Source organism: Pipistrellus hanaki (genome assembly GCF_964339955.1).
Source record: "Pipistrellus hanaki genome assembly, chromosome: 3".
NCBI lineage: Eukaryota > Metazoa > Chordata > Mammalia > Chiroptera > Vespertilionidae > Pipistrellus > Pipistrellus hanaki.
In genome coordinates this window covers 33,600,892-33,621,889 of record NC_140505.1, presented here as the reverse complement: position 1 = coordinate 33,621,889, position 20,998 = coordinate 33,600,892, and the positions used below count along the sequence as shown (strand labels likewise).

Sequence of the window (20,998 nt, the reverse complement as noted above, 5' to 3'; positions counted from 1 at the left end):
ATTTTAATGGGTTGTGCCAACCCACTTTAATATTAATGAATGAGTTAACTCTTTAATTGATGATTAAATAAAAATGTATAACTCCATTTGTGAGAATCAGTATACTCTTGCTCATGTTACTAGAAGTATTATACTGTAAATCTACATAGTTTTACTTTTTCTTAAGGTCTACAAGCTAAGAAAGTTGCAGATACGGATTCAGAGTCTTTTCCATCTTCCAGCAAAATGCACAACATGTCTTTTGACATAAAGTCATCTCCATGTGAAAAACTGAAGCCAGAGAAAGAGCCTGATGCAACCCCTCCTTCTCCAAGAACTGTACTGGCCATGCAAGCTGCCATCTTGGGAAGTGGCTCTGAAGAGGAGCTGGAGAGTGAGAATCAAAGGCAGCACGATAAGAGGAATGCTTTTACTGCTGGAGATGAGGGCTCCGTATCACCACGGACTCTCCTGGCTATTCAGAAAGCTCTGGATGATGATGAAGACGTGAAAGTGCATGCTGGGAATGATGTGCAGACTGGAGGGTCAGAAGCAAAAAAAACAGTTATGAGCAGTTCTGATGAGGAAACTGATGAAAGACTTCAAACAAGAGAGAGAAAAGGAATGCTGTTGACAACAGTGCCTCCTTCAACCAGTGTGAGCTTTGTAGAGGAGCGTGGAACCTGCACTAACAATGAAAAAGAGGTTGCTGACTCAGCCCCTTTGTCAAGTACCGTCTTTTGTGAAGCCAGTGAATCTGACATTCCAAAAGAACAAATGTCATTTAGACAGAAGGTTAACAAAGCCTTTCAGACAAGTGATGAGCCTGTGGTCAATGATAGGAAAGATTCAGTTCCTTTGGAAAACACAGTGGTTATACACATGAATGCACCTGGGCTTCCGAGTAGAGGGGAACTGACATCAACACCTCCTGTCAATCCAAGTTCTGTATCAGAGAATAAAACATACACCAAAGTGCTTGAGATACAACAAGATCTTGGTCCATCTGAGGTTAAATATGATTCTTCTGTTCTTTCAAGTGATGATGAATGTGAAAAAAAGCCTGCTTCTAAAGTTATTGCTACTGTCAGTTTACAAGAAACAAGTAACACACTAAGTATCCCATCAGAGGCAATAAGTAACTTAGAAAATGCTAAAGAGCATGAGAATTTCCTGAAAACCATCCAAGAATGTGAGACAATGGAATCTTCAGGCCAGGGTTTAATTTCAGCTCCAAAGTCTGTGGAACCAATGGAAAGCAACTCTGAGGAAAGTGAATCTGATGGTAGGTGCTTATTCTGTTCTCTTTTAGAGATAAGGATGGTGGTACTTCACATTTGTGGGAACTGAGAGATCTTTTATTGTGGTCCAGTTGCCACTCTGTTCATTTGATGACCTAGAGCCCTGGAAAGGTGAAATGACTCCCAAGAGCACACAGCTAGTGAAGGAATCCTGACCTTTCCTGTTTATCTATTCTTTTTGTATTTGTTTTTAAAGGGAGGGAGTACCCAAATTGGAGAAGATAAAAAGTTTCCTTTCAGTTCTTTTACTTTATTTTGAATTAATTACAAACTTAAAGTCAAAAGAATATTATATAACATTCTGATTCCAATACCTCAGTAGCTGGACATTTTAATGATGGTATTTTCCCTTTGTAATGAGGAAATATTTTATAGAAAGGAGTGTTACTAAACAAACCTTCACTGATTTTTTTTTTTTTTTTTTAAAGCATCGATTGATGATTTTTAACTGAATAAATTATGCTATCATGGCTGCCAAATGGGGGTTTCTTATATATTGTTGGCATCCTACTATATGGAAGATCTTTTCCTTCTCCCATTTATTATTTTTTGTATCAGTCTAAACTCATGGACTCCTATTTTATCTAGAAGTTATGGTACTACCATACTTTGTTGTTTTAATTGTCTCAGCTTTGGCCAGTGTCTAGTTTGTCCCTTCAAGTTGGCTCCTGTGACTTTTGACAATTACCCATTTTATTTTGAGCATTTATTTCCTTGCCAAGATATTGCAGGTTTATCTTGTACTTTCCCTGCCCTTCCCTGAAATCAGCTATTTTGCCAAAGAGCCCTAGTTCCTTGTAATGGCATGGTGTTTAGAACCCAATATTTGTTATTGGAGTATCATTGCTTCAGGCCCTTTTAGCAGCAGAGCCAGGACATATGTTTATACACATGTGCACGCATACATCTAATTTATTCCTATCTATATATTAAAATCCATAAATTCACACTGATATTGGCACTTCCAGTCCAGCATCACAGATTTCATTCTAGTCTCCACCTTCTTTGAAATTTCTCTAACAGAGAAGAACCTTGCTCCCATTATCTTCAACATGGGTACTTATTTGCTTATTGTCTTTATTTATAACCATCTCCTGATCCCATTAGCCTCTTCCTAGGCTTAGGCTGTCTCCTCATCCCAGGCCTCGTGCCCCGAGAGCCCCGCCCCCCCCATCCTGATTATGCCCTCTACCCCAGCCCACTCTGCCTGAAGGGATGGAAGGGAATCACCATACTTTATTTATTTATTTATTTGTTCGTTTATTTATTTATTTATTTTTATTGATTTTTTACAGAGGGGAAGAGAGAGGGATAGAGAGAAATATCAGTGAGAGAGAAACATCAATCAGCTGCCTCTTGCACACCCCCTACTGGGGATGTGCCCACAACCAAGGTGCATGCCCTTGACTGAAATCGAACCTGGGACCTTTCAGTCCTCAAGCCGATGCTCTATCCATTGAGCCAAACCGGTTTCGGCAGAATCACCATACTTTTATTTATTTATTTATTTTATTATTATTTTTTAAAATATATTTTATTGATTATTTTTTTTTTGCCCCCCTCCCTCCTTCCCATACATACCCTCCCTCCCCAGAGTTTTATGTCCATTGGTTGTACTTATATGCATGTATGCAAGTCCTTCGGTTGATCTATTATCTCCCCCAGATCTTCCTCCTCTCCCCACTGTAATTTGACAGTCTGCCTGTTGCTTTACTTTCTCTATATCTGTCTCTTCGTTCATCAGTTTATAATGTTCTTTATCATCCACAAATGAGTGAGGTCATGTGGTGTTTCTTTTTCATTGATTGGCTTATTTCACTCAGCATGATGTTCTCCAATTCCATCCAGGTTGCTGCAAATGATGAGAATTCCTTCTTTTTTATGGCAGCATAGTATTCCATTGTGTAGATGTACCATAGTTTTTGGATCCAATCATCTGCTGATGGGCACCTAGGCTGTTTCCAAATTCTGGCTATTGTAGATTGTGCTGCTATGAACATAGGGGTGCATATATCCTTTCTGATTGGTGTTTCTAGTTTCTTGGGATATATTCCTAGAAGTGGGATTACTGGGTCAAATGGGAGTTCCATTTTCAGTTTTTTGAGGAAACTCCACACTGTTCTTTTAAAAGAAAAGACCAGAGAGGAGGAAAAGAAAGTGGAAGGGAAAGAGCTGTTTCTCTTGAGTGCTTATCCAGGATTTCCCCCCACTATGTGATAGCTTTATTCTTTGCTATTGAGTTGGGTTGTTTTCCTGAGCAGGATGCAGGGTGATTTCTTTCCTGGGTCCTTGTCCAGATAGATTCGAAGAATGAAGCCACAGACAAAAGGTGGTAGATGAAAAGGGTGGAAATTTACTGGAAGAAAATATAGACTCCCACGTAGGAAGGGGATCTAAGGGGGTAACCAACCAAGCTTGTTTTTGCTAAGGTTTATAAAGGTGCAATTCTTTGTCTCTTCATACTGCCTTCTAATTGGTCACTCTTTTGCAGAATATCTACTTCAAAGCCCAAACCCCACATAGTGTCTCCCTCCTTCTCTCCCTCTTCAGTGGTAGAATTCTCTCTCTCCTGTGAAAATCTGTTTTCCTCTTTCTCCCACATGTGGGCACTTCTCTATCCTCTGAAAGCTTGTTTCCTCTTTCTCCCCATTCCCTGTGGCTTTTCCCTATCTTCTGTGATGGTTGTCTTTCTCTCTCCCCTTATTCAATGGCACCTCTTTTTTTCTTCTTCTCTGTGAATGTATCTCTTCTGACAGCTCTAAGCCCTCACCTATGCCTTCCTCCTCCATGGATCTTATTTATTCCTAAAATTCCCTAAACCTGCCTGTTTTATCCCCAAAACTCTTTTCACTATGTTCATAGTGAAATTGCATAACACTTTTAACAACCTCCCAAGATTATTTACATACCCAGTAATTCTTCTTTTTGAATTTTAAAACAATAATAGTTAATTTAAAGAATATATTTGTATAAAGTTAATATGCAAATATTTCAAAGCTTGGTTCCTAATTAAAGACAGTGCCAGTTTTTGTTTTTTTGTTTTTTCCATTGAAAAGGCTTATTTTGAAGTTACAGCCATCTATCATTAAATTTATTTAATAGTAATATGCTACTATCACCTGTTTTATATTACATTTAGGTCTTTTCTTTTTAGGGTAAACAATTTTTCAGAATACTTTGGAAAGCCATTGATGATTTCAGGATAATTTTAATGTTTCATGTAGATACAGTGACCTTATTATTTTGGTACAGGAAGTTTCATTGAAGTACAGAGTGTAATTAGTGATGACGAACCTCATACTGAGTTAGCAGAAGCTTCCAAACCTTCCTCTGGACAAGGTGAAGAGGAACTGATGGGAACTGAGGAAGAAGAAGCCACTGGTGACTCTGAGGACCTCCTAAGAGACAACTCTGAAAGTGAGCCCTTGGGTATTGAGCCACATGAAGAAACTGAAAATGATGCAGACGATTCGCTCAATGAATGGCAAGATATTAATTTGGTAATAATGTTATGCCACACTTTAACTTACTGTTAAGGAAGCCATGTTAAGTAGCTTTTGAGTTTTAAGGAGTTACTAGATAAATATTTATTAGCTATTTCCATGCATTTTTTTTGTTCTTGCTGATGGTTCCTTTTATATGTAGGTTACTGCCTGGGAAAGTCTCCACTTTTGCTGTGATTTAGTGAGGGAACTACAGATATTACAGACTTGCTCAGAAATCCAAGTAGAAATCTTCATAAGGGGAGAATTTATTTGTAATTTCAATCAGATTAAGTGCAGGCTTTTGTAACAAATGAATTGAACTGGATTACTTATATGGTTATCCACAAATGAAATTATTTTGTAGGAGGAGCTGGAAACTCTGGAGAACAACCTTTTAACACAACAGAATTCATTGAAAGCTCAAAAACAGCAGCAAGAACGGATCGCTGCTACTGTTACAGGACAGATGTTTTTGGAAAGCCAGGTAGGTTTACCAACTTGGCCCTCCTTTTTAAAAAAAAATATTTTTCTTGCTTTCAGAGAGGAAGGGAGAGAGAAAGAGAGAGAGAGAGATAGAAACATCAATGATGAGAGAGAATCATTGTTTGGCTACCTCCTGCATGCCACACACTGAGGATCGAGCCCGTAAACTGGGCATGTCTCCTGACTGGAATCAAACCATGATCTGGTTAATAGGTCAATGCTCAACCACTGAGCCATGCCGGCTCGGCTCCAACTTGGGCCTCTTTTAATAATACCTATTGATATTTTTATTCATTGCGATTCCCTGAGGGAATGCATTAAATAAAATGTGTAAGCACTTCTTCCATTTCTGGGTCAAGGAAGGTACTGCATTTCAGTAGTGTCATTGTTCCTCTGTAACTCTTTAGGAACTTCTTCGCCTGTTTGGAATTCCCTACATTGAGGCTCCCATGGAAGCAGAGGCTCAGTGCGCCATTCTGGACCTGACTGATCAAACTTCCGGAACAATCACTGATGATAGTGATATTTGGCTGTTTGGAGCACGGCATGTGTATAAAAACTTTTTTAATAAAAATAAGTTTGTAGAATATTACCAATATGTGGACTTTCACAATCAGTTAGGTAAGACTTCAGAATATGATTACTTTTCTGAAATTACCTTTAGAATTTGTATTGTAGTTTTTGCTTTCTAAGGAACTGATTTGATGCATTAATAGAAATGATAGGTCTGTTCAATTTTCATGTAAGTGATCTTTTGCTTATTAGAGGAATAGGATTTTTAAATTAGGTTTAAGAAATTAAAATTTTAGTATGATTCAGTATTTTCTGCAATTTAATCATCTGACCTGTTTAAGCTTTGGTTACCTGAGATCTTGAGAGTGAACCAATCAAAGGTAATGAGAGAAGGCAGGTGGGAGTCTCTCCTGCTGGATTCATGAGCCTCATGGCCCTATACTAGTGTTTCTGGAAGTCTTTCTCCCTTTTACCCAACAACTATATATTTAGTGTTTTGTATGTGCCAGTTGTTTTTGGCCAGTGGTCAGCAAACTGCAGCTCGTGAGCCACATGCAGCTCTTTGGCCCCTTGAGTGTGGCTCTTCCACAAAATACCACATGCAGGTGCACACATACAGTGCGATCGAAACTTCGTGGGCTATGCGCAGAAGTCGGTTTTCAGATCTCAAAAGAAATTTAAGTCGTTGTACTGTTGATATTTGGCTCTATTGACTAATGAGTTTGCCTACCACTGTCTTTGGCAATGAGGAAACAGCAGGAATAAAACTGTCTAATAGAAACAAATGATAAAAAACAAATCATAATTGCACAATGGTATATGCCATATAGAAATATAAAGAAGTGAAAGACGAGAGAGTTACAGGAAGTGCATGTACTGTTTTATGTAGAGTTGTGGTTGGGAAAGGCTTTACTAATAGATAACTTTTGGGCTGGGGTCTAAAGGAAAGCAACAGCTGTATTTTAGAGATCTCGGAGATGAGCATGTCAGACAAGGAGACTAGCATGTGAAAAGGCCCTCAGGCAAGCTTGATTGGTGTGTCCTGTGGAAGCAAGAGGTTGTTATGTATTGAATTATGTTCCCTAAAAATTCTTATGTTGTAGTTGCTTAACCCCCAGTGCCTCAGAATATGGCCGTATTTGGAGATAGCGTTTAAAGAGGTAATTATTAAATGAGGTCATTAGTGTGGGCCTACTCCAATCTGGCTTGTGTCTTTATATGGAAAGAAGGTTGGCAGATAGAGGAAAGAGGGAAGATTATGTGAAGATGTATGGGGAAGACAGCCATCTATCTGTAAGTTAAGGAGAGAGGCCTTCAGAAGAAACTAACCCTGCCAACACCTTCATTTAAGATGTAAAACCTCCAAAACTATGAGGAAATAAATTCCTGTATTTAATTAATTTTTTTATTTTTAAATTGTAATGATTTTTTACAGAGAGGAAGGGAGAGGGACAGAGAGTTAGAAACATCGATGATAGAGAAACATCAATCAGCTGCCTCTTGCACACCCCACACTAGGGACAGGCCCACAACCAAGGCACATGCCCCCAACCGGAATTGAACCTGGGGCCCTTCAGTTCTCAGGCTGACACTCTATCCTCTGAGCCAAACCGGTTTCAGCTAAATTCCTGTATTTTAAACCACTCAGTCTGGTCACTTGTTGTGACAGCCTGAGCAAATGAAGAAAGAGAGGCCTGTGTGTGTGGAGAATGGCAAGAGTTAATATTGGAGAGGAAGGAGGAGACCAAAAACTAAGTCTCGTTTGCCATGCTATAGAAAGGATTTGTGAGTGGATTGGGTGTGAAATTTGAGAGAAGGAGAATAGTCAAGGATGACTTCCCATCCTGAGCAGTTGGTAGAATAGACTTGCCATTAATGAGGAGAGGGAAACTGGGGAAGGAGCAGTTGGAGCAAGAGAGAGAGGAAGATCCAGGTTTGGGTCTGTCACAGTATGCCCATTACATATCCAAATAGAGATATTTGGTGATATAAGGTGATAGTTGAATATGTGTGACTGTGGGTCACAGGAGAAATCCAGGTTGGATAGCAAAATTTGTGGATCAGAGTATAGATGGTGTTTAATAGATGGTATTAAAAGCTGAGGATGGATGAAACTTTAAAATTCTTAATTAGATGGCCATTAAAAAATAATCTATTTTCTAATAGTAAATAAGAAATATCTTTGGCTGTTGGATGAGAATTGTTCATATAATAAAATTCATTATATAATGTTCATATAATAAAATGTGTATAAATGTTATGTGTAATGTTTATAAAATAAAATTAATAAAAATATATAATAATATTTACTCTCATAGGATTGGACCGAAACAAATTAATAAATTTGGCCTATTTGCTTGGAAGTGATTATACAGAAGGAATACCAACTGTCGGTTGTGTTACAGCTATGGAAATTCTCAATGAATTCCCCGGACATGGCTTGGAACCTCTCCTAAAGTTTTCGTAAGTTCTTTCTTAATTTCTTTAATCCACATGTTCATATAAATACCCAGATTAACAAAAAGAACTATTATTTACATCGTGAATGGTTATAAATCATTGTTCATTAAGAAAATTGGAGGCGCTGGTTGGTATTGCTAAAGTGTGTTTTCCCTGTTCTAGAATTCCAATGAAATTAGAGACCCTGTTTTTTTAGTGTTGTCCAGGCTTATCCTAATTCAGGGGTACAAAGCCAGTCCTGTGGGATTTCCTAGATATATAGAAATTGCTGCTTTATTCATTCAAATATTCATTTAGACACTGCTAGGCTGGGATAGAAAAGATGACTTAAGTGATGGATCATTATAGACCATACCCTCAAGCAGTTGCCATGCTCTTGGTTGTGACAGAGAAACAAATCATACTTGCACTGCTGTTTGTTGAGTGTTCTGAAAGAGGTAGGTGAAAGATGGGAATGGAAATATAATGCCAGGAACTTTATATTAGGCACTGCTGTCCTTTTTCTCACTGCATGTATACTGTGATGTATTTAGCGGTGAGGTGCATTCCACATAGAACCTTGAGTTGTCCTTCACTTGAAGCATTCTCAATTTTGGAGATTCTGAGATGGTGGTGGTTATGAGTATGTCTGTGAAAGTAGTTCTTTCAAAAGGTTATCCCTTGGTGACATTTTTTTTTAAATTGTGAAATATAATTCACATACCATAAATGTCACTCTTTTAAAGTGTACAATTCAATGACTTTTAGAATATTCATAAGATTGAGATGACATATTCTAATCATCAGTTTGTCATGAAATACTATTTGGTAGCAGATGGTTTAATGAGTTCTATCCAGTTGTATCTCCTGTGTTTGAAAAATTCTGGGTTATTCTGGTCTGAAGAATCAGTGTTGAGAATTAAAACTTAAATATAAAATTGTTTTAATGGTTTCTGTCCTCCAGTTTTAGCACACACACCAGCGTATTTTTCTTTATGGTTTTTTTTTATTTTTATCTCTTTTCAAATTTTATTGTTGAGGAAATGTATACTGGAGGTAAGTTATTAGCTAGCATGTAGGTCATGATATTTAAATAACTTGAAAAACTACAAATCACTTTTTTATACAAATTATATATATAAAGAGCCAGGGTCATAACATCCAAAACAACTGGAGGCTCGACAGAATGCCAGGCTGCATGCGCAGCAGGCGAACAGGTTGAACTGCTGACCTCTTGGAGAGAGAGAGAGAGAGGCGGTCTGAACAGCAGTAACAGTGGCTGCTGATGAGGCCCGGAGAGAGAAGCAGAATGATCAGACCCTACTTCTCTCTCTGGGCCTTGTCAGCAACCAAGCCTGTCTCTCTCAGAGGTAAGCAGTTCAGCTCACTCGCCAGCAGCCTGGGGCAGCTGCTGATCAGTCCTGCCTCTATGATCAGGCCTGGAGATAGGACAAGAGATGCTGACTGGCATAGAAACTGACCAATCAGAACCAAATCTGGGTAAATTGCGAGGAGCCAATGGCTGCCTAGGAAGCAGAGTTTTTGACGCTGATTGGCATAGAAACTGACCAGTCGGAGCCTACTCTGGGTGAACTGCGAAGGCAGAACCTAAGGAGGGGTTTTAAGGGCAATAGCTGTTTGGTGTAAGGTGTAAGAAAGTGATTCAATTTTTTAATGACTGTTTGGCAATATAGTGCATATGGCTGTCTGTTAGTTCAGATATAGGGATTATGTGTTTTTGTCTGCCAAGAGCATCTCCTGCTGAAAAAGGCTTTTCTCCCCATTTAAGCAATCCTATCCTGTGTAATCTATATTAATAAAAGGGTAATATGCTAATTAGACCAGGTCAACCAGCCATCTTCCAGATGTCCAACTTCCTTCTGGACAAAGCCATAGTGATGGGGGCTTGAAGTAGAGGCAGTTAGGGGTGATCAGGATGGCAGGGGGGCAAGGTAGGGACGATCAGGCCTGCAGGGGGGCAAGGTAGGGGCATGTAGGCCGGCAGGGGGGCAAGATAGGGGCGATTAGGCCGGAGGGGGGCAGGGTAGGAGCAATAGGCTAGCAGGAGGGCAAGGTAGGGATGATAAGGCTGGCAGGCAGAGGGGTTAGGTGTGATCAGGCAGGCAGGTAGGCGAGTGGTTAGGAGCCAGTCATCCCGGATTGTGAGAGGGATCCCAGATTGGAGAGGGTGCAGGCTGGGCTGAGAGACCCCTTTGAATTTTCATGCGCTGGGCCTCTAGTAAATACATAATAGGAAAACTTTAAAACATGTATTAAAAAGATTACTGTTAACATTACAGTCTTTATATAGTATACTTATACATTTAATATATATAAATTTGATTCTTGAACAACACAGATTTGACAGCATAGGTCTACTTATATGTGGACTTTTTCAATAACTATACAGTAGGTTTCAACCAACCGTAGATTGAAATAGCATTTTCAGTCTGTGTTTGGGAGTTGGCAGATGCAGAGGGCCAACTTTATGCATTGGGACTTGGGCATCCATGGATTTTGATATCCACGGAGGATCCTGGAACCAGTCCTTCTTGTATCGATATATTGAGTTAAATCTTTGGGGAGTCAAGGGTCAACTGTATACTCACATGTAAACACATGTATATTCACGTAAGTGTGTGTCATTTTTTTTTTTTTTACAGGAATCCTATATATTTTTTATGTTACCCATAACTCATTTGGTGATAGAACAAGGCATACATCAGTGTATAGATTTCTATCTTTGTTTTTAATGACCCCATAGTAGTTTTTTGAAGTGTAATGATTTATTTATTCAAATGCCTATTGTTATTGTTATTTTTTGAAGTATACACAATACTGACTTGAGTATTTTTATATTTGGGTTCTTATCTGATTAATATTTTAAGATAAGTGAAAATGATATGCAAGTTTTCATTTTGGTGTCCTAATTATTAGTGAGAGAGATTTATTTTCATGTTTATTGACAATTTGCATCTGTGATTTAGTGGCTAGCCTGTTTGTGCCATTTTTCTTTTCTTTCAACAGTTTTTGTTTGTTTGTTGCCAGTTGAATGGTCTACATTTTCAGTTAGCTTTAGCAGTTTCTGCCTTTGGTCTTTCAGCTCATCATTGACAAATAAGGACAGCCTGTGCAGTGCCTGGGTCAGGAGGGTTAGGACGAATGAAGAGGGAAAGAGCAAGAGAAGCAGTGGAAGAGCAGTAGAACTGAGAATGTTGCTTTGACTTTTTTCTGTTTTCCCTTCTCCCAACCAGACTCTGGCGAGTCACTCCTTCATTACAGTGGTGCTTTTCTGGGCCTGCAGGCTGAATTCAGTCTGGGTGTTCTTGGTTTGACCTATACTGTGTGCTCTTCTTTAATTTGAATTGACTATCAACATTTAAGTTTGGGGAGATTTCACAGAAAATTGTAACTTTTTTAGGAGGAAGAGGAGCTCTGAAAATACTGGCCCCAAATCCCAAATGAGCCCCCAAACAGCTGGGGTGGAGAATAGCTGTTCCACACTGACTTGGACAAGGCACAAATATTCCAATTTTATCACCGAGGCTGTCACTCCCTATTGTGTTCCCCACACCTAAGCTGATTGTCAGATGCCATCTTCCAACTTTTGTTAAATCTTGGCTCTCTTGCTTGAAAGAGGGGTGATCCTTGCTTGAAAGAGGGGTGATCCGTCTGGTTTGAGGGGCTCACTTTGTGTTGTGCTGATCCTTCTAGCTAACGATTATGATGACTGTTTCAGAGATGAAATTCAAACAGAGTAGGGAGATATATAGGTATCTTCTTTCTCAGTGCACTCTTGGAGACAATAATGTAAAACTGATAAAGAAAGATATTTTTTTCCTTTTGCATTTTTTTCCTTTTTGCATTTTGATCCTACAATAAAAGTCTGTAGTTACCCTTTTTAGCACTAGATGGCACTCCTGCATTAGCTAAATGAAACTGGCTAAGCCAATAAATCTGAGTTGCTAATAGAAATACCTGTGTGAAGCAGTGGAACGTGAGATTTGTTTGTTTGTTTGTTTTTTAGGTTCTATTGAATGTATAGACTGGTAAAGGTTATATTTATGTTTTAACTTTTATACCATTAAAAAAAAAACTATAAATTCTTCTGGTTATCTGTTGCCACATTATAAACCACCTTCAAACAGCAACTGTCATTAATTTTGGTCATGAATCCTCACTGGTTCGGCCATGTCTGTGTGTGTCATCTCTGTTCCATGTATGTGAGGGATTGCTCACCTGGACTAGAGCATTCACTTGAGATGACTCACACACATGGGTGACAGTGATGCTGTTGCCTAGGAGCTCAGGCATAACTGGGCTGTTGGACTTGGACCTTCTCTATCTGGACGTCTTTATAAGCTGGGTCTTCCTTTGAGCATGTTGGCTGCTTCCAAGGCAAATTACCCAATTGACGGGTTATGGAAAGTAGTTGCTGAGGGCTTGGGACAGTGTCACTTCTTCAGTCACAGAGCCCACCTGACTCTAGGGGAGGGAATGTGGGTTCCACTTCTTGAAGGGAGAGGAGTCAAAGAATATGTGACTATCTTTAACTTGCCATAATATTGATATTCATAATGGAAAAACTGAAAAATGAATAAAATATAAAAAAGAAAATGGACTGCTGTATTCTTGCTTTTGGCATTGCCTAGCATGTAGTGAAATAATGTTGCTTAAATATTTCTGTTAATTTTTTCTCCCTTTCTCCACTTTACACATTTTTTTCAAAATTGAAATTATAATATATGTAGAATTATGTCCTTCATTTTAAAAATGTCACATGTTCTTGGTATTTTTTACATTTTATGAAATATTCTTGGGTCCATTATTGTAGTTAATGCAAGGTAAAAAATACAGGAAGGTATATTACTTCCATTTTATCTCTGAGAAAGAGACCCAAAAAAGTTGTGACTTTTTTATGAGTATGGGCTCTGGTGTGAGATTGTCAAGGTATGATTGTATCAACCCCAGCTGTGAAATCTTGAGTAGGTGACTTCTCTTTGAGTTCACTCTCCTTGTCTGTGAGGTGAGGACAATAATAGGTCTGTGCTTATGTGATAATTGGGCATGTAGAACAGTTAACACAGTGCCAAACAGAGTAATCTTTAGTCAGTGTTTACCATCATTATTTATTGTGGTTAATAGCACTAAAAATAATAACACTTGTATTCTGTAGGTCATAGGGTTTGTTTTGAAGTTCAGAATTGAGTTTCTGTATTCTAACTTTTAAGTTGAGCTCTTCATCTCTAGTTCATGTCTTACTGCTTTATAAAGATTTGTTCCTTTGCCTTATAGAGAATGGTGGCATGAAGCTCAAAAAAATAAGAAGATAAGACCTAATCCTTATGACACCAAAGTGAAAAAAAAGTTACGGAAGTTGCAACTCACACCTGGCTTTCCTAACCCAGCTGTTGCAGATGCTTACCTCAAACCTGTGGTGGATGACTCCAAGGGATCATTTCTGTGGGGGAAACCTGATCTTGAGAAAATTAGAGAATATCCTTTTACTTAAAACATAAAGGAACATTGAGCCAAATTTGTGCTTTGGTTTAAAACTTATAGAACATGAACTTAGATTTCTAAATATTTCATTTTCTAAGATACTACTTTTAGATCCTTTTTTTCTTTTTTTATGGTAAAATGCATATAAAATTTATATTCTTACCCATTTTAGGTGTACAGTTCAGTGGTATTAAAACATTCACATTGTGGTATAACCATCATAGCCATCCATCTCAACTGTTTTCATCTTTTACAACCGAAACTCTATACTCAATAAACAGTAACTCCCCACTCCCTCAGGCCTGTCCCTACCCATTACCATTCTACATTCTGCCTATGATTTTGACTATTTCAAGTACCGCATATAAGTAGAATCACACAGGATTTGTCTTTTGTGACTGGCTTATTTTACTGAGCACAATGTCCTCAAGATTCACCCATGTTGTAGCATGTATTAGAATTTCCTTTCTTTTGAAGGCTGAATAATATTCTGTTGTATGGATATACCACATTTGGACACTTGGGTAGTTTCCACATTTTAGCTATTGTGAAAATATCCTTAGTGTTAAAGAGGATCTTTATTTGAAATAAGTAGTGATAGAATTCATAGATTTAACAACATAAGTATGCTGAAAGAATGGAAAGAGAATTAGTTTTTTTATTTTTATTACTGATGTTCCTTTCTGCATATTTAAATAATTATTTGGTTAGATGTTTTAAAGTTTGCAATAGAATTAATCTAACTACAATTTTTTTTCTTTAAAAGAAATAGGTGTATCTGTAACTTGTTTTTGATTTTTGTTTTTAAATATATTTTTATTGATTTCAGAGAGGAAGGGAGGAGTGAGAGAGAAATAGAAGCATCAATGATGAGAGAGAATCATTGATTGGTTGCCTCCTGCACACCCCTTATTGGGAATCTAGCCCAATCCAGGCATGTGCCTTGACCTAGAATCGAACCATGACCTCATGGTCGACACTCAACCATTGAGCCACACTAGCCGGGTGGCAACTTGTATTTATTCTGTGTTCATGTTTTTTCATAGTCACGAATGTTTGATGTTCTAAAATGAGAGTTGGAATGTTTTATCTTGGAGGTTGAAAAGAATGTAGTGCCAAATGATTATGGAGTAATTGGTTTTGTTACTCCTTTTCCTATTTTTAATCTTATAAATATGAAGATCTTTGGAGATATGGAAAGTGGAATCAAGGATGGGTTTTTGGACCTTTTTATATATTATTTATTTAAGTGTTTTCAGAAATGTGTATAAGTCTTAACTGCCCGCATATTTTGTCAGCGGTATTTTGGCTGGAACAGGACAAAGACAGATGAGTCTCTGTTTCCGGTATTAAAACAACTGAATGACCAGCAGGTAATCATGTCTCTTTTCCCATGTTCAGGATAAAGAGTATTCTTTTATTTCAGGGCTGTAACATACATTTTTTAAATGATTAAATGAGAACAGAAGGAAACAGTAAAAGAAAAATTGGACTTTACCTTCATTTTCTAGTGTCACCATAAAGTTAAATCTTTTCCCATTAGGATCAGTTAATTTTGAAAAAAATAAACATAAAACCTAGACAACATTTCCAAAAACCAATTGTTTGATTACTTTCTGTACAGGAAGCATTGTTCGTCAGCAGACAAAAAGGCTAGTTGGCTTAGTGACTGATTACTACTCTCTAGTTTAAGATAACTTTTTTGGTAATGTTTTTCTCCTTCCATTGTAGAAGTTATAAGTTTATAGCTCCAAAATTAAAAAGTAAAGAATTAAAATTACTTATTATATACATTTTCTAATAGAGATGTTAACATTTAGTTTTTTTTTTAAATTTCCTCTTTTTCCTACATATATTTATTATACATATATCTAAGCCCCCACCTATTAATGTACTTTTTTTCTATGACTTGCATCATTTTTATAATTTTTAATGACCAGATTACATTTTATCAGAGATTTAACTTCATTGGTTCAGTTCACTTAGTGGACCTTTAATTGTCAGTTTTTTAGAATGTTGTGATGTACACATTAGGCATAACTTTCCCAAATGTAACTATTTTTGAAGAATGTATTCCTAAATGTGACATTCTGATCACGTTGACATTTTGATCATGCTGATCAAAAGGCATATATGTTTTATGCCTTTTAATATATAATACTGTGATTTTGCCTCCTAAAAGTTTTGTGTGATAATAATATTTTCAAAAGAAGGAAATAGTAAAATTTAGATCCCGTGAAATTTTGTTCCTGCATAAGAAGAAGATATATTTGGCTTTATTGTAAAATATTTAACTTTGAGTGCCTTGGAAGGGATTTCTCATTTAACATGTAGACAGAGGAATTAATTGATAGAGGTGATACACATACTGCATTAAATACGATCTAGAAAGTAAAATTTACTGTTAGTAAATTTGGGAGAAAACTGGCTTTTGAGAGGTTGATTAATAAAAAAAAATAATAAAAAAAAATTCTCTGAAGAGTCATTTAACACATAAGTGCCCTGTCAGTCACCGATGACTGACATTATACTTTCCATCCCGAAGACAAAACAGGCTGGGCGCGTAACGTATCAATGCTAGTGATCACGGTGGAACTCTCAGATATGCATTAGAAACTTTACTTATTTGTCTGATTTATTTTTATTTTATCTTATTTTTAGACCCAGCTCCGCATTGATTCTTTCTTTAGAGTAGCTCAACAAGAGAAACAAGATGCTAAGGGTATTAAGAGCCAGAGACTTAGCAGAGCTGTGACGTGTATGCTGAGAAAAGAAAGAGAAGAAGCAGATTCTGTTGCCATGGAGAAAGAATTTGAGTCCCCTGATAAGGCAAAAGGTAAGACCCAGAAGAGAAGCCTAGCAAATACATGGAAAGAGTCGTCAAGTCTGAAAAGAACGAGGCTCTCAGATGCTGAAGGAGAAAGTAAATGTGGTGGGTTTTTGGAGGAAGCCTACATCTCGCAGTCATCTGATGCTTCCTCAAGCGAGGACGAAGAGTGTTTACCTTTAATGAACATGCAGCAGGGAAAAGCAGCTGGAGAAGCAAAAATCAGCTCTTCAGATTTGCAGAACACAGTGAAACCTGATCCAGTAAGGGACGAAGGTGCCACTACAAGCAGCTCTAGTGAAGATGACGGAGAGAAAACAAAACCAGTCATGGTGACTGCCAGATCTGTGTTTGGGAAGAAAAAGAGGAAACTGGGAAGCACAAGAAGGAGAAAGAAAAACCTAGTTTAAACGTGTACTAGTATTCTCTGTTCTTGTGAGGGAATAATAAAATTAAATGTATCTGCACAGCCTTTGTATTTAAAAAATATGGACGCTTGCCCTAAAGCTGGTTGGGCTTCGTGGACAGAGCATCGGCCTGGGGATTGAAGGGTCCGGGGTTCAACTTCAGTCAAGGGCATATACCTTCGTTGCAGGCTCAACTCCTGGCCCCCGGTTGGAGTGTGTGGGGGAGGCAACCAATTGATGTACAATGATGTTTCAGTCTCTTTCCCTTCTTTCAACTACCTCTAAAAAAATTAAAAAAATAAAAATATGGACACTTAACTTGACACAATTATTTTTCAATGCGTTACGTTTTTCTAGGTTTTTTTTTTTTTTACCTCATTGAGTATTTCCTTGTACTTGCAGGCTTTGTTTATATTTGTTATTGTACAATGCCTGATGCTTTCTGACAATATTAGAAAAAAAGGATTTATATTGCTCTTGATAAACATCCCTCTGACTTTCCAACCTAGATGAGAAGTATCCTGATTTCTTGTTGCACAGCAGTGGCAGTTACACTATAGTTCACAGTGTAACTATAGTTCACAGTGTAACTCTTATCCCCCCCACTGCTTCCCATTTCCCTCAGGGTCCCCAAAGAATAGCAGACGGACCTTCACTGCCACAGCATATTTGAGGAGTATATCTGCTGTGATTAGGAGACGTTAATGGGGGTGCATGATTCCACCTGTGAGCATTACTTGTATGGTAACCTCTGTATCGTGATGTTCTCCTTTTAAAGTTCTTCAGTTCCGCTGAAACCGGTTTGGCTAAATGGATAGAGCATCGGCTTGGGGACTGAAGGGTCCCGGGTTCGATTCCCGTCAAGGGCATGTACCTTGGTTGCGGGCATATCCCTAGTAGGGGGTGTGCAAGAGGCAGCTGATCGATGACTCTCTCATCGATGTTTCTAACTCTGTATCTCTCTCCCTTCCTCTCTGTACAAAATCAATAAAATATATTTAAATAAAGTTCTTCAGTTCCAAGCTGACTTCTATGTGAAGGTGGCCGGGCAGGAGTGGGGCTTCAGGCCTGTAATTGAACAGGGGTAGGTGGTGGGTTCTAGAGGTTGATTATTATTAACAGAGTGGCCCAGCCAAGGTAAGTTTGTGATTCCTATACCTTTTCTGGCATTTTAGTATGTCCATCTTTCCTTATTTCCTTCCTAAGTCTAAATACTTGAGAATCTTCAACAATGGAAACTAAATTCAAATAAATACCTTTCTACAATTTCTGAGTGACCCCTGGGTGCTTTTTATAGGCTTTCACTTATATTTACTTTTCAGCCCACTCCCCAAATATTTGGACTACAGCTGTTGTTTTTCTTTGCTCACTATTTATTCCTTTCTAATTTGAAATGTGTCTTCTGCTTCTGTCAGTCAAGTCACCAGTAACTTCCATACAAATAAACTTGTCTTAATGCTTCTTTTCTCTCAAGGTATTTGAAGCAGAACAGTTTTGGGGGTGAGTGGCAAATTGACTATGTTTTTCTCATTTCTCAAAACTACTTATAATCGGGAGTTTTCCACATGTGTGTTTGTAGGTAGGATAATAGTCATTCTGCTAAAGAAATTAATTTTTTTGCCTTTGATTAATTTACATTTGTCTTGCCCTGTAATAGCTGGTATGAAGGCTAAGCTCAACCACTGAGCCATGCCAGGAGGGTGGAAGAATCTCGTAGAGATGTTAACCAGCTTTACCAAATTCACCCATCTGATATGAAAACATTGTACCCTGAATCAAAATCTGATTTGAAATCCAAGGTGCTGTTTTACTTATAAAATAGCCTATTTAAAGAAAACATCAGCAAACCAGATTTATCATTATTCAAAGCAAGTTGGTATACCTATAACTTAGGATGATTACCATTGTATACAGTTTTTTTCAAAATTATCTTTTAGCTCATTAATATTTAATTAGCTTTCTCTGCATTTGCATCTATTGAGCATTATATTTCTTATATTTTCAGTTCTATTTGACTCATTTTTTTATAGAATCCAGTTCTCTGGTGTAATTCTTGTCATCAATTTTTATTTTTTAATTTTTATTTTTTAATAAAGATTGAATCTTTTTAAAAAATATATTTTATTGATTTTTTACAGAGAGGAAGAGAGAGGAATAGAGACTTAGAAACATTGATGAGAGAGAGACATCAATCAGCTGCCTCTTGCACACCCCCTACTGGGGATGTGCCCGCAACCAAGGTACATGCCCTTGACTGGAATCAAACCTGGGACCTTTCAGTCTGCAGGCCGACGCTCTATACACTGAGCCAAACCAGTTTTGGCTTGTCATCAATTTTTAAACATTTTAATAACCATTACATTGAAGTCTTTATCAAACAACAGTATCTGGGTTTCTATTGTCTCTTTTTGGTTATGACTAATTTTGTCTGAATGCTGGACATTGTTTATTGAAACTTGTGGATTGCCTAAATCTTCCTCTAGAGAGGATTCCAGAAGGCATTCTGGCAGGCAGCAGAGGGTAAGATCACCTCATTCAAATATGAACTGAGTCAATCAAGTCTGGTTTGCAGTCTTTCACACAGGATAGCTATTGTGTTGCTTACATCTTCTAGTCCAGTGTTTTTCAACCTTTTTTGGGCAAAGGCACACTTGTTTCATGAAAAAAATCACGAGGCACACCACCATTAGAAAATGTTAAAAAATTTAACTCTGTGCCTATATTGACTATATATAAAGTAATTCTCTTGAATAGGAATCAAATAAACACAAAGAAAGTATTTTATAATTACTTTATTATGAAATATTAAGTAAACAAAATAGTGAAAAATTATAAAATTCTTGTCTTGTCTGCACCTACGGCACACCAGGCAACATCTCGCGGCACACTAGTGTGCCGCCGAACAGCGGTTGAAAAACGCTGTTCTAGTCCACACCCCTCCCCTTACCCTCCATTTCCTAAAAAGTAATTTTTGAGAGTTCCCAACTGACAGTCATGTGTTTCTATTCTTTTGAGTTTTGCTTTGCTTTTACTCACCTTATGCCTAGAAAATTAGCCTCTTGCTCTAATAGTCTATCTTACTGAGCAAAATATCTTGAGTATCATGTCAGACTTTCTTTTCTGGGGTCTTGGATTCTCAATATTTGGCTGCCTTGCCAGCTTCAAACACTATTCTTTGTCTTCCCAGTTTTGTGTGATTGCCTTAAACTCTTCTGGCATCCTTCCTTGTCCTCTCTTTGACGTCTCAACCTCTTTGCACCAATAATCAGCAAAAATATGGAATTTTTATCTTTCTTAGCAGCTCTCTGATGCCTTCTTGTGTGTGTGTTGTGTTTGAGAGAGGGGGGGAGAGTTTAAAATGTACTTTTAATTCTCAATATAAGCAGAGCAATTCGCTACATAAAGCTGGAGGCAGAATTCTCTATATCTTTCTTAAATAGTGCAATATAAGATAATCATTGTCATCATGTCAATTTAGATCACAGATTTTCAACTGGTGTACTGCAAGAATTTTTTAAACATTGATACCTGACCTCTTCTTAGATTGTAAAAAAGAAAAAGACATTAAGCAACACGATAACCATCCTGTGTGAATGAATTAAAATTATACCTATTTTGCCCAGCTGGTGTGGGTCAGTGGTTGAGTGTTGACCTATGAACCAGGAGGTCATGGTTTAATTTCTGGTCAGGGCACGCGTTTAGGTTGGGGGCTGGATCCTCACTAGGGGCCGTGCAAGAGGCAGCCAATCAATGATTCTCTCTCATTGATGTTTCTATCTCTCCCTCTCTGAAATCAATAAAAAAATATATTAAAAAATTATATCTATGTCTTGTCAGATCAGCAAAAAAAAAAAAAAAATTTTTTTTTTTTGGTGCTGCAAAATTCATAATTTATGTGTGCCATGAGATGAAAATGGTTGAAAAGCACTACTTTAGATAATTGTTTTAAGAATTCTACCTCTTGGGAAATCCATCAGCGAGGTTTCATAATCTTTAAAATAGATCCTTTGGTGTTTTTATTCACCAAATGAGTTTTTATTCTTGTTTTTAAAAGGGCCATAA

The 20,998-nt window shown here is 37.6% G+C and overlaps 1 protein-coding gene across 1 annotated transcript in view; it reads left to right on the top strand.

The window, feature by feature from the left end:
• ERCC5 (ERCC excision repair 5, endonuclease) overlaps positions 1 to 17,944 on the top strand; it is a 29,995-nt gene extending 12,051 nt beyond the window's left edge. The window contains exons 8-15 of the mRNA XM_084880260.1: positions 167 to 1,264; positions 4,533 to 4,780; positions 5,130 to 5,249; positions 5,656 to 5,869; positions 8,080 to 8,224; positions 13,496 to 13,698; positions 14,993 to 15,075; positions 16,364 to 17,944. Coding sequence (XP_084736386.1) covers positions 167 to 1,264; positions 4,533 to 4,780; positions 5,130 to 5,249; positions 5,656 to 5,869; positions 8,080 to 8,224; positions 13,496 to 13,698; positions 14,993 to 15,075; positions 16,364 to 16,939 — 2,687 coding nt within the window. The 3' untranslated portion in view covers positions 16,940 to 17,944. The remainder of the gene's footprint in view (positions 1 to 166; positions 1,265 to 4,532; positions 4,781 to 5,129; positions 5,250 to 5,655; positions 5,870 to 8,079; positions 8,225 to 13,495; positions 13,699 to 14,992; positions 15,076 to 16,363) is intronic.
• The last annotated feature ends 3,054 nt before the right edge of the window (positions 17,945 to 20,998 follow it).